We start from the raw sequence: 15,752 nt of genomic DNA on the forward strand, positions 1-15,752 counted from the left end.
AAAACCAATCCCTGATTCCTTTTTTTCTCTTTGTCATTTGTTTATGTTAACATGTGGGCTGATGTCTGGTGGGCATGGTGGGAGGATGGGATCGTTGTTACTGTTATGGGGTTTGAGATATTTGTTGTTGGATATTGATTGTTGTTGGGTGTAAATTCGGGAGAAAAATTGTGAAAAAGGAGGAGAATAAAAATATATATTTTTTAAATATGTTGTCTGCATCAGAGTAATGAAAGACCATTCTTGAACTTTGATGATTACTTTGACTGGGCTAAGAAAACTACTGTCTTTAATATTTTGTCCTAATACTATAAGCATGCAACGTGTCACCTGCTTTGTTTGATCCCCTTTATCCAATGGAAAACAAAAGAATCTGCAATCCTGTTTGGAACATTCAAAACGTTCCAAATAGTTGGTAAACATCTGCTGCCTTATTTCTATCATGCTATCCTGACTCTTTATTAAATACAAAAAATTTAATTCCACGTTCCATGTAGTCTTTCCAAGTAGCACAATGACATGTGTTTCAATGCCTTTTCCTTGTCAATTTTTCTGTTAATAGTGTGATTTTATTGGCTTCCTTACCTGAAAAAATGTGATTGATTCTGAGCTACTACTAGCTGACCCTCAACGTCTTCCACTTTCAAAAACATGCTCTCCAGTTCTTCCTGCTTAGTTGCAAGTTGTAGACTCAAGAAATTTAAACTGAAAATAAGTGAGAAATATAATCACCTTATCATGCAAAGCAGAGAACAAGAGTATATTTTGAGCACAAAAAACCTATATTTTTCAACAAACTTAACAAATGTGTAACTACACTGCTAATACATTGGTGCTTTTTTAATACCTGTATGTATTACCTTGAAATATATATTTACCTGCTTCAAACCTTTTTAATTGCTTATAAAGTAATGCACAAGCTAGCTCCAGGGCTAGCAATAATTTTCTGAGCTCTTTTCCTCTGCACCTATTTCTTGGTCACCCATTTCCTTTCTCCAATCTCCTTTCCTGATCACTAAAGATAGGCTGGGTCTGACAGTGGATACATTTTAGTTTAAACTACAAGCTTGAGTTCTAAGTTTAAAGCCACTTATGCAGAATTTGTTACCATCCCCCAACATTGCTCGTTCTTTGTCTTAAGTGAGAGTTTTTCAAATGCTGGAGCTCTACTAAAATTTGACTTGCCAGATGCCTGGATTTTGTTGCTGTTAATGCTTTGCTCGACACTGTTAAACTAACACTGCTACACAGTCATTGCAGGTTTTAAGGTACCTTTTTCCAGCCAAAAACCAATCCCCACCTGCTGCTGTTACCTGCTAAGTTTCTTATGCCTTTAATGCACTTTAGGGTTGCATTAAGCATAAGTGTTGGGGCAGCACGGTTGTGTAGTGGTTAGCACTTCTGCCTCACGGCACCGAGGTCCCAGGTTTGATCCCAGCTCTGGGTCACTATCCGTGTGGAGTTTGCACATTCTCCCCGTGTTTGTGTGGGTTTCGCTCCCACAACCCAAAGATGTGCAGGCTAGGTGGATTGGCCATGCTAAATTGCCCCTTAATTGGAAAGAATGAACTTGGTACTCAAAATTAATTTTTCAAAAAAGCAGAAATGGTAGTATCCCTGGCTAGGGTTATACCAAATTCCTTGGATCACCCCGAATCTTTGGTTGACTCTGCTTACACAATTCTCATCTATGGATCCTAGATGTGTCATGTGCATTTTGGTGGCCACACTAGGGAAATTGCATTGGATCACAGGCTAAACTAGGTGGGGGTAGTTCATAGATTTATACTGCAGATGGAGGTCATTCAGCCCATCGAATCTGCACCAGCTCTTGGAAAGAGCACCCTACTTAAGCCCACACCTCCACCCTATCCCTGTAACCCAAGCTTTTGAACACAAAGGGGCAATTTAGCATGGCCAATCCACCTAACCTGCACATCTTCAGACTGTGGGAGTAAACCTGAGCACCTGGAGGAAACCCACGCAGACACAGGAAGGAAGGGCAACCTCCGCATAGACAGTCACCTGAGGCCGGAATTGAACCCAAGACCTTGGAGCTGTGAAGCAGCAGTGCTAACCACTGTGCCACCGTGCAGATTTGTATCCTGTGTGTTAAGGACAAACCCATCTCATTGCATAAGTATGTGCCAAAATAGGTAGACTGAGCAGATATGCTAACTTCTTTGGCTAAGAAGGCGTGGTAACAAGCCTTTGTTGAAAGTTTAGGGGCGGAATTCTCCGCAAAGGCCGACGCCGTCGTGAAACCCGGAGTGTTTCACGACGGCATCGGAGGCCGCTCCTCGCCCCCTATTCTCTCCCCCCCCAGGGGGCTAGGAGCGGCGTTCCGTAAATCTCGGCCGCCGGGCCTTGACGCTGGCGGCGCCTAATGACGTCAGCCGCGCATGCGCAGGTTGGCCGGCTCCAACCCGCGCATGCGCGGTTGCCGTCTTCCCCTCCGCTGCCCCGCAAGACGTGGCGGCTTGATCTTGCGGGGTGGCGGAGGGGAAAGAGTGCGTCTCTTGGAGACGCCAGCCCGACGATCGGTGGGCACCGATCGTGGGCCAGTCCCCTCCCGAGCACGGCCGTGGTGCTCGCTCCCCTCTCCGCCCCCCACAGGCCCATATACTCACCTTTGGCGCGCTGTTCACGCCGGCAGCGACCAGGTGTGGTTGCCGCCGGCGTGAACAGGTTGGGAACGGCAGGCCACTTGGCCCATCCAGGCCGGAGATTCGCGGGTCGCCGCGAAAAATGGCGACCCGCGATTCTCTGAGCAGCGTGTCGCAAAACGCAACACGCCATTTTGGGGGGGGGTTGGGAGAATCGCGGGGGTTGCCAGAGCGGCCCTCCCGCGATTCTCCCACCCGGCGTGGGAGCGGAGAATTGCGCCCTAGATTTTCAGTACGGTTGCATCAGGTACTGCAAAACATCAACATAGGAACATAAGAATTTGGAGCAGAGGAAGGCAATTAAGCCCCTCGAGCCTGATCCGCCATTCAATCTGTTCATGTCTGATCTGTTCCTGGTCTCAAATCCACCTCCCCACCTGGTTTCCATATCCTTCTTGAAACTATTTAATGACTCAGACTCGAACCCACTATGCGGCAATGAGTTCCACAAATTTGCCACCCTCTGTGAGTAGTTCTAAATCAACCGCCTCTCAATCTATATCTGTGACCTCTCATTCTAGATTGCCCCACAAGGGGGAACATAGGAATTTACTTTATCAATCCCCTTTAGTATTTTATATACTTCGATGAGATCCCCTTTCATCTTTCTAAACTCCAGCGAGTATAAGCCCAAACTGTTCAATCTCACTTTATACGTCAACTCCATAATCCCAGCGAAGCTCATATCAAAACTCCAAAACCTAGGACTTGGCTCCTCCCTCTGGAACTGGATCCTCGACTTCCTGACCCATTGACCACAATCAGTAAAGGTACACAACAGTGTGATGGAGATCACACTGTCCGCGGAATACGGTTTAGAATAAAGACATGTAAAAGAAGCAGAAATTAATACATCAAGTATTTTAATTCAAAGGGCAGCACAGTGGCGCAGTGGGTTCGCCCTTCAACCTCATGGCGCTGAAGCCCCAGGTTCGATCCCAGCTCTGGGTCACTGTTTGTGTGGAGTTTGCATATTCTCCCCGTGCTTGCGTGGGTTTCGCCCCCACAACTTAAAGATGTGCAGGCTGGATGGATTGGCCACGCTAAATTGCCCCTTAATTGGAAAAAATGAATTGGGTACTCTAAATTTATTTTTTAAAGTATTTTAATTCAAAGTAAAATAAAACCACTTCAGCGAAAAGTCTTTCAAAAGTCCCCATTTGCTGCAAGAAACATTAGCTGACCCCTAGGATCATTGAGCCATTCCAGACAAATACGGGATAAGGAAGATCCTTGAATTGACAGCCCATAAATTCTTTAAATTTCCTTCCTGCAATTATAACCAAAAGTTAAACCGTGGGAAGGACACTCAGATAGCAAGGAAAATAAATTAACAAATTTGTTTCTTAGCTATATAACTTCCAAAACTTAAGATAACACAATTCAGAATCATGACTATCTGAACATTTATATATCTAACAAACCTGACATTGAAAATAGACAGAAGTATAAATATGTCTCAAACAACTTCCTGTCCAACCATGTATCTTAGACACCTGACATTGATGCAGACATTGAGATCATCAAATCACATATTGTTGATAAAACAACAAACCTGACCATTTAGCTATAGGAAATTAGCCAGCATCAAAAGTTAAGAAATCAGAAAAGACCTTCACTAAATAGGAGAAATTATGTATAAAAAGAGCAGCAGTTTGGCAGAACTGGTACTGACTCTCTCCTGCCAGAATGTGTCAAAGTTCTGTTCTTCAGTCTGCTTCGTCAAACAAAGACCATTGTGATTTTTGTAAGTATGTTTCTATTAAACTTCTTAGAAATGTTTTAGAAATTGATATGAGATACTTTAGGATTTTCCATGTTTAGATATATCCTTCTCTTAGAGAAGTTAGTTTGTGATGCTCGATCAATGACTCCAGAAGCGAGATTGGATGACAATTGAAGGCTTTATTGTACTAGGTGTTTCCCCCAGCAGCACGGTAGCATTGTGGATAGCACAATCGCTTCACAGCTCCAGGGTCCCAGGTTTGATTCCGGCTTGGGTCACTGTCTGTGCGGAGTCTGCACATCCTCCCCGTGTGTGCGTGGGTTTCCTCCGGGTGCTCTGGTTTCCTCCCACAGTCCAAAGATGTGCAGGTTAGGTGGATTGGCCATGATAAATTGCCCTTAGTGTCCATAAATTGCCCTTAGTGTTGGGTGGGTTTACTGGGTTATGGGGATAGGGTGGAGGTGCTAACCTTGGGTAGGGTGCTCTTTCCAGGAGCCGGTGCAGACTCGATGGGCCGAATGGCCTCCTTCTGCACTGTAAATTTTATATGCAGCTGCTGGGGAGACACAGGCTCTCATACTCCCCCTTACTGGGTGGAACCAGCAGGAACCAGCAGTCTCAGGTACCTCCCACACCAATGGTCTTACAGCATTGTCCAGGGTACCGTAATACCCCTAATACCGACTACCACATTCACCCCTGTTAAAAAAAAGAATCCGGCGGGGAGGTGGTCTCGTGTTATACAGTGGTAGAGGTTGAGGTTATGGTAGGACCCGGTATACATTAGCACAGTGTTTTGCCTCGTTACATGTCGCAACTATTTACAGTATTTATTTACAATCAGAATGAAGCAATTAGTCGATCGGGGGCCCTGGTCGTCCTCTGTGATCATCGTAGCTTTGGCGGTGATGCAGGCGCCGGCTCGGGCATCTGTGGCTCCGGGAGCATGGCTTCGGCTTCATCAGCAGCTTCATCACCCCTGGATGGGACTGGTGGGAGGACCGATCCACCTGGGAAGGGGGCGGCTGTGGGGTGCGCCAGTGGGAGGGAGGGGATGGTGGTGGTGGGGTGTGGGTGGGGATCCAGTGGGCGGCAGGTCCTGAAGGGAGACCATATCCTGTTGGCCGTCGGGGTACGCCATATAGGCGTATTGAGGGTTAATGTGAAGGAGATGGACCCTCTCGACCAATGGGCCCGACTTGCGGAGCAGGATGGGTCCAGGAGCTGCCAGCCAGGTCGGGAGTGAGGTCGCGGAGGAAGACTTCCTAGGGAAGACAAGGAGATGTTTGTGAGGTGTTTGGTTGGTCGTGGTACACTGCAGTGATCGGATGGAGTGGAGAGCATCAGGAAGGACCTCCTGCCAGCAAGAGACTGGGAGATTCCTGGACCGTAGGGCCAGTAGGATGGTCTTCCAGACCGTTCAGTTCTCCTCTCTACCTGTCCGTTTCCCCGGGGATTGTAACTGGTCGTCCTGCTCGAGGCAATGCCCTTGCTGAGCAGGAATTGACGCAGTTCGTCGCTCATAAAGGAGGACCCCTATCGCTTTGTATGCAGGCGGGGAAACTGAACAGTGTAAAGATACTATGGAGGGCTTTTATGATGGTGGCTGTGGTCATGTCGGGGCAGGGGAAGGTGAATGGAAACCGGGAGTACTCATCAATCATGTTCAGGAAGTACATGTTGCGGTTGGTGGAGGGAAGGGACCCTTTGAAGTCCATACTGAGGCGTTCAAAGGGACGGGAAGCCTTTATCAGGTGCGCTTTCTCTGGCCTGTAGAAGTGCGGCTTGCACTCCGCGCAGATTTGACAGTTCCTGGTGGCGGTCCTGACCTCCTCAATGGAGTAGGGCAGGTTGCGGGTCTCGATGAAATGGAAGAATCGAGTGACCCCCGGGTGGCAGAGGTCCTCGTGGAGGGCCCGGAGTCGGTCCACTTGTGCATTGACACATGTGCCGCGGGATAGGGCATCAGGAGGCTCGTTTAGCTTCCCGGGATGATACAAGATCTCATAATTGTAGGTGGAGAGCTCAATCCTCAACCGTAACATCTTATCGTTCTTTATCTTGCCCCGCTGTGCATTATCGAACATGAAGGCAACCGATTGTTGGTCAGTGAGGAGAGTGAATCTCCTGCCGGCCAGGTAATGCCTCCAATGCCGCACAAATTCTACTATGGCATGGGCCTCCTTTTCAACTGAGGAATGGCGGATTTCTGAAGAATGGAGGGTGCGTGAGAAGAAGGCCACGGGTCTGCCCGTTTGGTTGAGGGTGGCCGCCAGAGCTACATCAGACCCATCGCTCTCGACTTGGAAGGGAAGGGATTCATCAATTGCGTGCATCGTGGCCTTTGCAATGTCCGCTTTGATGCGGCTGAAGGCCTGGCGGGCCTCTGCCGACAGGGGAAAAACCGTGGACTGGATTAGTGGGCGGGCCTTGTCCGCATAGTTGGGGACCCACTGGGCATAATATGAAAAAAATCCTAGGCAGTGTTTCAGGGCTTTGGAACAGTGTGGGAGGGGAAACTCCATGAGGGGGCGCATGCGTTCGGGATCTGGGCCTATAACTCCATCGTGCACTACGTAGCCGAGGATGGCTAGACGGTCGGTGCTGAGCACGCATTTGTCCTTGTTGTAGGTTAGGTTAAGGATTTTTGGGGTATGGCGGAATTTTTGGAGGTTGATTTCGTGGTCCTGCTGGTTGTGGCCGCAGATGGTGACGTTATCGAGATACGGAAACGTGGCCCGCAAGCCGTACCGGTCAACCACTCGATCCATCTCCCGTTTGAAGACCGAGACTCCATTTGTGACACCGAAGGGAATCCTTAGGAAGTGGTGGAGCCGCCCATCTGCTTCGAGTGCAGTCGCTAGGGCGGATGGGGAGCTGATGGTAGGCGGATTTCAGATCCACCGTGGAAAAGACCTTGTATTGTGCAATCTGATTGACCAAATCAGATATGCGGGGGAGAGGGTACGCGTCGAGCTGTGTATACATGTTGATGGTCTGACTATAATCGATGACCATCCTATGCTTCTCCCCAGTCTTTACAACCACTACTTGAGCTCTCCAGGGGCTGTTGCTAGCCTCGATAATGCCTTCCTTCAGTAACCGCTGGACTTCCGACCTAGTGAAGGTCCGGTCCTGGGCACTGTATCGTCTGCTCCTGGTGGCGACGGGTTTGCAATCCGTGGTGAGGTTTGCAAAAAGGGAAGGCAGCTCGACCTTGAGGGTCGCGAGGCTCCAGACAGTGAGAGGGGTATAGGGCCGCCAAATTTAAAAGTTAAACTTTGGAGGTTACATTGGAAATCTAACCCTAGGAGCATGGCAGCGCAGAGGTGAGGGAGGATGTAGAGGCAGAAATGTTTTAATTGCCTTCCCTGTACCGTGAGGTTCGCTACGCAGAACCCGTTGATCTCTACCGAGTGAGACCCGGAGGCCAGGGAGAATCTTTCATTAACTGGCTGTGTGGGAAGAGAACAGCGCCTTACCGTGTTGGGGTGTATAAAGCTCTCTGTGCTCCCGGAGTCGATCAGGCAGGATGATTTATGCCCATTGATGAGCACGGTCGTCGGCACGGCCGAGTGTTCGGGGCCGAGACTGGTCCAGGGTCACGGAGGCAAGTCGTGGCAAAAGCTGGAAGTTTTCTTCGGGCGATGTGTGGTCATCCGAATCAGGGTCCTGAGACTGCAGCCAAGATGGCAGTGCCCACTGGTCGCACATGGCTGGTGGTGTGCAAGATGGCGGCGCCCATCCATCGCACGTGGTCCCTGGAGAGCAAGATGGCGGCGCCTGGGGCCCGTACGTGGCTCTGGGAAAGGAAGATGGAGGCGCCCACTGGCCGCACGTGGCTCGTGGAGAAGGTTGGGGTGGCGGTCCTGGTTCACCCCCGGAGACTGTGGCGACCGCCCGGGCCTAGCATACCACCACAAAATGGCCCTTTTTGCCGCACCCTTTACAGGTGGAGGAGCGGGCTGGGCAGAGCCGCTGGGGGTGCTTGGCTTGCCCGCAAAAATAGCAGCGGGGCCCCCCGGGGTTGCCTGGTAGTCGTGCAGCACAAGCTTGCGGGAGGATGGGGATGCATCGGAGTCCGGCGCCGGGGGTTTCCATGCTGTCCAAGGGGCTGCTGCGCGGAATATAGTGTCCTTTCAACAGGACCATGGCGGCCTCGAAATTGTCCGCATCCTCGATGAGGGTGTAGATCTCTGGGCTCACCCTCGAGTGAAGAACTTGCATCTTCTGGTCCTCCGTGAGTGGAGCTGTGGCCGTCCTGAGGTACCCGTTGAAGGTCGCCAGCCAGTGTTTGAAGGTTGCCGCTGCATTTGCCACGTGGGGGCTGAGTTACAGACACTCTGGCTTGATTCGGAGCTCCATTCTTTAAAATCTAGTCCAATAAATTGATGCTCGATCAATGGCTCCAAAAGCAAGATTGGATGACAATTGAAGGCTTCATTGTACTAGATGTTTCCCCCAGGAGCGCAGATACAGAATGCAGCTGCTGGGGAGACACAGGCTCTTATACTCTGCCTTACTGGGTGGAACCAGCAGGCAGGCTTCACCAATGATATAGCAGTCTCAGTAATCTCCCACACCAATGGTCTTACAGCATTGTCCAGGGTACCGTAATACCCCTAATACCGACTACCACAGTTTGTTAACAGATAACAAAGGATTGTTAACCAATTTATATTTTTAGCTCTGCAATTCCGTATGTATCAATTGATAGTATTTTATAATAAAAATACTATTATTAGAAATTAAACTGTACAGTCTTACTCTCAATATGTTTTAGACCCTAGACACTCATTTAGGAAGTCTTAAATGACAAGCATCCATGACCGACAGAGGTAGAAGGTTTAGCCATGAGTGACATATCGGAACGTCTTCCACGAGAAAGTAACTGAAATCCTGTTTAACTGTTTGAGACATAGAAAAGTAACCTCCCCTCCTGAGAGCTATTCTGAGTCTTACCAGAGAAACAGATTTCCCTCTTTTGGTAGCTTAACCTGATTTGGTTAGTAAGATAGCCCCTTCAGATCCGGAATACCTAAACCGCTCACAACAACACCTCTTCCACAATAGTGCTTAATACCGGGGCCTCGCAAGGCTGCATACTTATCCCCCTACTATTCTCCATATATACACACGATTGTGTGTAAAATTTATCTCCAACTCCATCTACAAGTTTGCTGATGTCAAGAGCATAGTGGGTTGGATCTCAAACACCGATGACTCAGAGTACAGGAGGGAGATAGAGCACCTAGTGGTGTGGTGTAACGACACAAATCTCTCCTCCAACGTTATCAAAACTAAGGAGCTGGCCATTGACTTCAGGAAGCAAAGTATCGTACACACCCCTGTCTGCATCAACGGTGCCAAGGTGGAGATGGTTGACAACTTCAAATTCCTAGGTGTGCACATCACCAACAATCTGTCCTAGTCTGCCCACATTGACGCTACCACCAAGAAAGCACAATAGCGCCTATACTACCTCAGGAAACTATGAAATTTGTCCACATTGACTCTTACCAATTTATACAGATGCAGTAGAGAAAGCATCCTATCTGGCTGCATCACAGCCTGGTATGGCACCTGCTCAGCCCAAGACAGTAAGAAACGACAGCCGTGAACACAGCTCAGTCCATCACGCAAAACCTGCCTCCTATCCATTGGCACTGTCTACACCTCCCACTGCCCTGGGAAAGCGGGCAGCACAATCAAACATTCCTCCCACTCGGGCTATTCTCTCTTCCAACCTCTTCCATCAGGCAGGAGATACAAAAGTCTGAGAACGCATACAAATAGTTTCAAAAACAGCTTCTTCCCCGCTGTTACCAGACTCCTGAATGACCCTTTTACGGACTGAACTAATCTCTCAACACATCTTTTCTACTGAGTAGTACTACACTCGTATACTTCACCCGATATCTGGGCCTATGTATTTACATTGTGTATTTATCGTATGTCCTATGTTTTTTCATGTATGGAATGATCTGTCTGGACAATACTTTAAACTGTACCTTGGTACACGTGACAATAAATCAAATCAATCAATCAAACGCTTTTATCACTGGAATCAATCTGGTGAACTCCTCTGAACTGTCCCCAATGCCACCACATCCTTCCTGAAATAAGCAGAACAAAACTGGACACAATACTCCAGATGAGGCCTCACCAACACCCTATACAGATGCAACAACACTTTTCTACTTTTATACTCCAGTCTTTTTTCAATAAACGTTAACATCCCATTATCCTTTTTAATTACATGCTATACCTGCATACCGACTTTCTGCGAATCATGAACATAGACACCCAGATCCCTCTGCCCTGATGCATTTTGAATCTGCTTTCCATTTAGATAATTTACCTTTCTATTTATTCGGTCAAAATGGATAACCCCATACTTATGCACATTAAACTCCATTGGCTAAATTTTGGCCCAATTACCTCATCTATCTATATCCGTCTGTAAAATCTTTATCTCCTCTTCACTGCCTGCTTTCCCACCTATTTTAGTATTATCTGCAAATTTTGTTATGTTACACTCTGTCCCTGCACACAGATCATTTATTTGGATCTTAGAATTTACAGTGCAGAAGGAGGCCTTTCGGTCCATCGAGTCTGCACCGACCCTTGGAAAGGATACCCCATCCCCATAACCCAGTAACCTCACTTAATCTTTTTTTGGATACGAAGGGCAATTTATCATGACCAATCCACATAACCTGCACATCTTTGGACTGGGGGAGGAAACCGGAGCATCCGGAAGAAACCCACGCACACACGGGGAGAACGAGCAGACTCCGCACAGACAGTGACCCAAGACGGGAATTGAAACTAGGACTCTGAAGTTTTTAAACAACTGTGCTAACCACTGTGCTACCCTTAGATAGTAACAGTTGAAGTGGGTTGTTTGAAGGTTTGTGCTGTCTGGTGACAGGATTCGCTGTTCCCGCCACTTGTCAATGGGATTTCCCATTGAAACCGTCCCACACCGCCGGGAAACCTGTGGGCAAGGTTGTGCTGCCAGTGGGAACAGAGAATCCTGATGACTGGAGAATTCCAGCCTCTATCTAATTCAGCCTTGAATAAATACGATGATCCAGCCACCACCACTTTCTGGGGAAGAGAATTCAATATCCCAACGACATTCTGAGAGAAAAAGTTCATCCTCATCGCCTTCTTAAAAGGAAGATGTCGTATTCTGGTCTCTCCCACAAGAGGAGACATCCATGCTCTCAAACACCCTCTGGATCTTATGTTTCAATAAAATTACCATTCATTCTTCTAAACTCCCAACCTGCTCAACCTTTCTTCATAAGATATGGAGATGCCGGCGTTGGACTGGGGTGGGCACAGTAATGTGTCTTATAACACCAATTTAAAGTCCAACAGGTTTATTTGGAATCATTAGCTTTCAGAGCCAGCTCCTTCATCAGGTGAGGTCCAAATAAACCTGTTGGACTTTAACCTGGGGTTGTAAGACTTCTTACTTTTTTCACAAGGTAAGCCCGAGGGATGAGCTAAGTGAATACGCTCAGAACTGTTTGTAATGGAATTATATCCTTTTTCAAATTACTCATTACTCCAGATGTGATCCACCAAGGCCCTGTACATTTGCAGTAAAATGTCCCTACTTTTATATTCCATTCCCCTTGCAATAAATGCTAACATATCATTTGCCTTCCTAATCACTTGCTATACCAGCATATTAAACAATCAATGCCCTCCTGATAACACTAAAATTATTGTTCACTTTAAAATATCATCATTCTTTTCCTCTTCTTAGGCAATCATTCAGGATTGCGGATGACTTGCTTCCAATCTGGTTCAATAGGTTCTGAGATGGTCGATAATTAAGTCAAATGCTCAATCTGCAGACTCTGCCCCATGTGGGTCAGATTAAAAGCAAATTACTGCAGATGCTGGAATCTGAAACCAAAGAGAAAATGCTGGAAAATCTCAGCAGTTCTGCAGCATCTGTCGGTAGAGAAAAGAGCTAACTTTTCAAGTCCCGGTGAACCTTTGTCAAAGCTATAAAACAGAGAAAATGGGAGATATTCATATTGTGGAGTGAGAATGAAAGATGAGTGATAGCCACAGGAACCTAGGAAAACGGTGTGCTAGTAGCCACAGAAACCAAGGGGAAAGAGTGCTAATGGCAGTCCCCAGAGAGAATAAAAGGTGTGAAAGGCCAAACAACAGAGAAACTAACATCAGAGGGTAAACTGTGACAGATGTAGATGTGGGGAGAGGGGAAGGGGGAAGCAAAGGGGAGAAAGTGTAAGGAAAGGTGGATAAGATGGGGGTGGTGGAGTGAGTGAGGGACAGGTGATGCTTGAAGGGTTGGGTAGGTGGGCTATTTTAAGGTTTGTGCTGGCCTTCCAATAGCTCAAATTTGAGTCTGCACATTCCCACTGAAATGTCCCGTTGTGTCTGGTGCCTTTCCAAAAGATCCTTCTCCGTTTTGGAAATGTCATAACACCACTATCAGTGCGTATAGACCAACCATTGAAAATCTAGATGAAATAAAAATCAAGGTCTATGAAGATCTATATCATTGTCACTTTGATGCCTAAGAATGACAAACTCATTACCAGGACACTTCATACCAACCTTGGAGCTGACCACCAAACCTTAGGGGAGACATCGTTGGCCAACATGGGGTACAATTTACTGGCCGCATCACGCTGCAATCGGGATGGGACGCGACCGGTAGATCCCGGGAGAGATCTGTTCCAGGATCCCCAATGGTCATTACGCCTCGGGTGACCTAATAGTTTTCGCAAGACCTCGCAATCTCAATCCCGCCCACAATGGGCAGGACCCAGACTTGCAAAGTTAAGTAAGCTTAACGATGCCAACGTCAGATCGAACCGGCTCCTGGGATCTACTGGCATCGCCGAGGAAACCCCAGCCAGGCGGTATTTAGCACTGCTCCCCACAAATGGGGACCAGCCGGAACAGTGCTTGGAGGGTCTTCCAGGTGATTAGAGTACCCTGGGTAGTTGGCCTCTGGGCAGGGTGTCATCCTGGCACTGTTGATTCCACCTATGCACCTTGGCACTGCCAGCCTGGCACCCTAGCAGTGCCGCCAGGGCACTCTGCCATGCCACTCAGGTGCCAGTTGTGCACTGCCAGGTGCCATAGTGGCACATCCTGGTTGGCAGGAGCACTTCCAAGATGCCTGTGCCAAGATGCCCAGGTAGAATTATGCCCACATCAGAGAACAGGGGGTGCCCTACCCATATGAGGTGGGGTGTGGGGAGCTTGTAGACTCTCCAAAAGGTGAGTTGGGGTATTGGGGGACCTGGGGATCATGCTGGAGTGTCATTTTTAAATGGCGCCCCGGTTTCTTCCTGCACCAAGTAGGAAATGTGATTGAGCGCAACCTCAGTGGGGCTTTCCCCGTTTAGACCCGAAAAAAAACCAGAGTGCCGTTAGATAGCCCATTCCCGGCACCTCTCTAATCCCATCCAGAACAGACACTTGTTTTTTTTTGTTAGATCACACCCATGGAATTGGAAATTATGACAGCAACAGCTTCCTGCTCCTGAAAACAATGTGCTAAACACAACCTTATTATCACCAACAGCATCCGTTGGTTATCAAACTAGAATGAGATATCTAGGATGGATCCTGGGTCCAAACCTTCATTTGACTAATTACATCTTGCTCAGAAAATAGAGCATCAGCAACATCAAGATCCCCCAAGCAATAAGAGGTACCAGATCTTGGACAGAACATCACCTCATTCACTAAAAACTGAACAGCTTTATTAAACCTCCTCAAAAGCCCATTGTTAAGCTCAAATCAGTTTTCCCAAGGAAAGAACTCTGCAGACATTCAAAAACATCTGATCAGTGTAAATGCAGATTCTGGTGGTAATGAAGGTGACCGGAGTTGCTTTAGAAATGTAGCCCACAATGCAGCTAATTTTCTAAAAATAACGATGATGATAATGTAAAGAGGCTATACATGGAGAAACACCTTCTGCACTCAGCATGAAAACAGGACAAGCTATCAAGCAAAAATAAGCTTAGAATATCATTCATATCAAAACCAGACTAAACTGAGGATTATGTGTGACACCTGGTGGAGCAAAAAGGCAGAAAAACTGTTGTCCAAAGCTGACCAGAAAGATATTAAGAACTTTTATAATGTGCTAAAAAGCAAAAGCTAAATTCCAAATCAAATTATTTTTTCCATCACTTACTCACTTCCCTATTTAATTCCTATAAACGCATCTTTGTTATTCCTCTGGTCAGAGTACTCTATGTCACTAAGTTAGTTTTGAGAGGACATGATAATTTTCTTTTACTGGTAGATGATTTCATTGATGATTCAGAGTTTCTATATAAAGTTCACCTGGTGTGACATTAGTTTTTCGACATAAATTCAAATAGTTTTACAGGCATAGTAGGTATTACACACAGAGGATACATTTACCCTAAATTGCCTGCATGTAAAATGTCACAACAACCTGGATAGCTTTAAGAATTTCACTTATTTACCTGCCAGTTTGGTTGGTAATTCATAACCACAACCTTGTTGAGAAAAAAAACCTAAAATAGCTTTCCGCACAACCTGCAGCAATAGGAATTTTGGCTAGAAAATAAGGATAGGAAAAACTTTCCAAGTGAAATTGGTCATTTGAAAATGCAGTCAGGACTGATAACTGTAAATAGCAGAATATCTGACATCTGGAAACATTCACAATAATTAGAGGAAATAAATTCATCATTTCTTTTGAAAAAATGTAGAATATTTAATGCACTTTAATTTCTCAAAAGGTACTGGGCTGGATTCTCCGTTTCAGCAGCTAAGTGCCGGCTCGAACGGAGAATTTGCGGGCGTTTTATAATGCCAAAATGGCACAGGCCCTCATCGATTCCTGGACTGGTGAGGGGCTAGCAGCGGCGCCGGATGAAACTCCAGGCTCCTGCTCCGAATACGGCTGGAGAATGGCCAGGTCCCTGGCCATGCGCAGACTCGACCCACCTTCTGCGACCCCACAGGTCACTCCCTGGCCACCCCATGGCCACCCCAACCCTCGCAGAAGCCCCCCTGGCCAGCAGCACGGAGCCCAGCCGAGTGTGGCGGCGCTGGCCACATTAGGTTCCCGACTGCTGAGACCACACGTATCCCGCGTGGTCGAGAACTCGGCCCTTCGGTGGCGGAACATCGCAGGAGGGCCTGGAATGGTTGCAAGAATGCTACTCGATTTCTGGTTAAATTGTTAGTTGTTGCACAAAAGCCTATGTGGGAGGGGGATGGGGGTTATTTAGAAGCGAAAACTAAATCTGTAGAAGAGAGCAGCAATATAGTAAAATCGAGCACATTATGTAAGGAAGGGACAGAAAGTT

At 47.2% G+C, this 15,752-nt stretch overlaps 1 protein-coding gene across 2 annotated transcripts in view; it reads right to left on the reverse strand.

Moving 5' to 3' along the window:
* Window positions 1-15,752, reverse strand: part of lekr1 (leucine, glutamate and lysine rich 1) — a 275,682-nt gene that overhangs the window by 152,162 nt on the left and 107,768 nt on the right. For both annotated transcript variants that reach the window (XM_038816234.1, XM_038816233.1), the window contains exon 4: window positions 586-705. In XM_038816234.1, the coding sequence (XP_038672162.1) occupies window positions 586-705 (120 nt within the window). The remainder of the gene's footprint in view (window positions 1-585; window positions 706-15,752) is intronic.

The sequence above is a fragment of the Scyliorhinus canicula genome, chromosome 13, assembly GCF_902713615.1.
Source record: "Scyliorhinus canicula chromosome 13, sScyCan1.1, whole genome shotgun sequence".
NCBI classification, from domain to species: domain Eukaryota; kingdom Metazoa; phylum Chordata; class Chondrichthyes; order Carcharhiniformes; family Scyliorhinidae; genus Scyliorhinus; species Scyliorhinus canicula.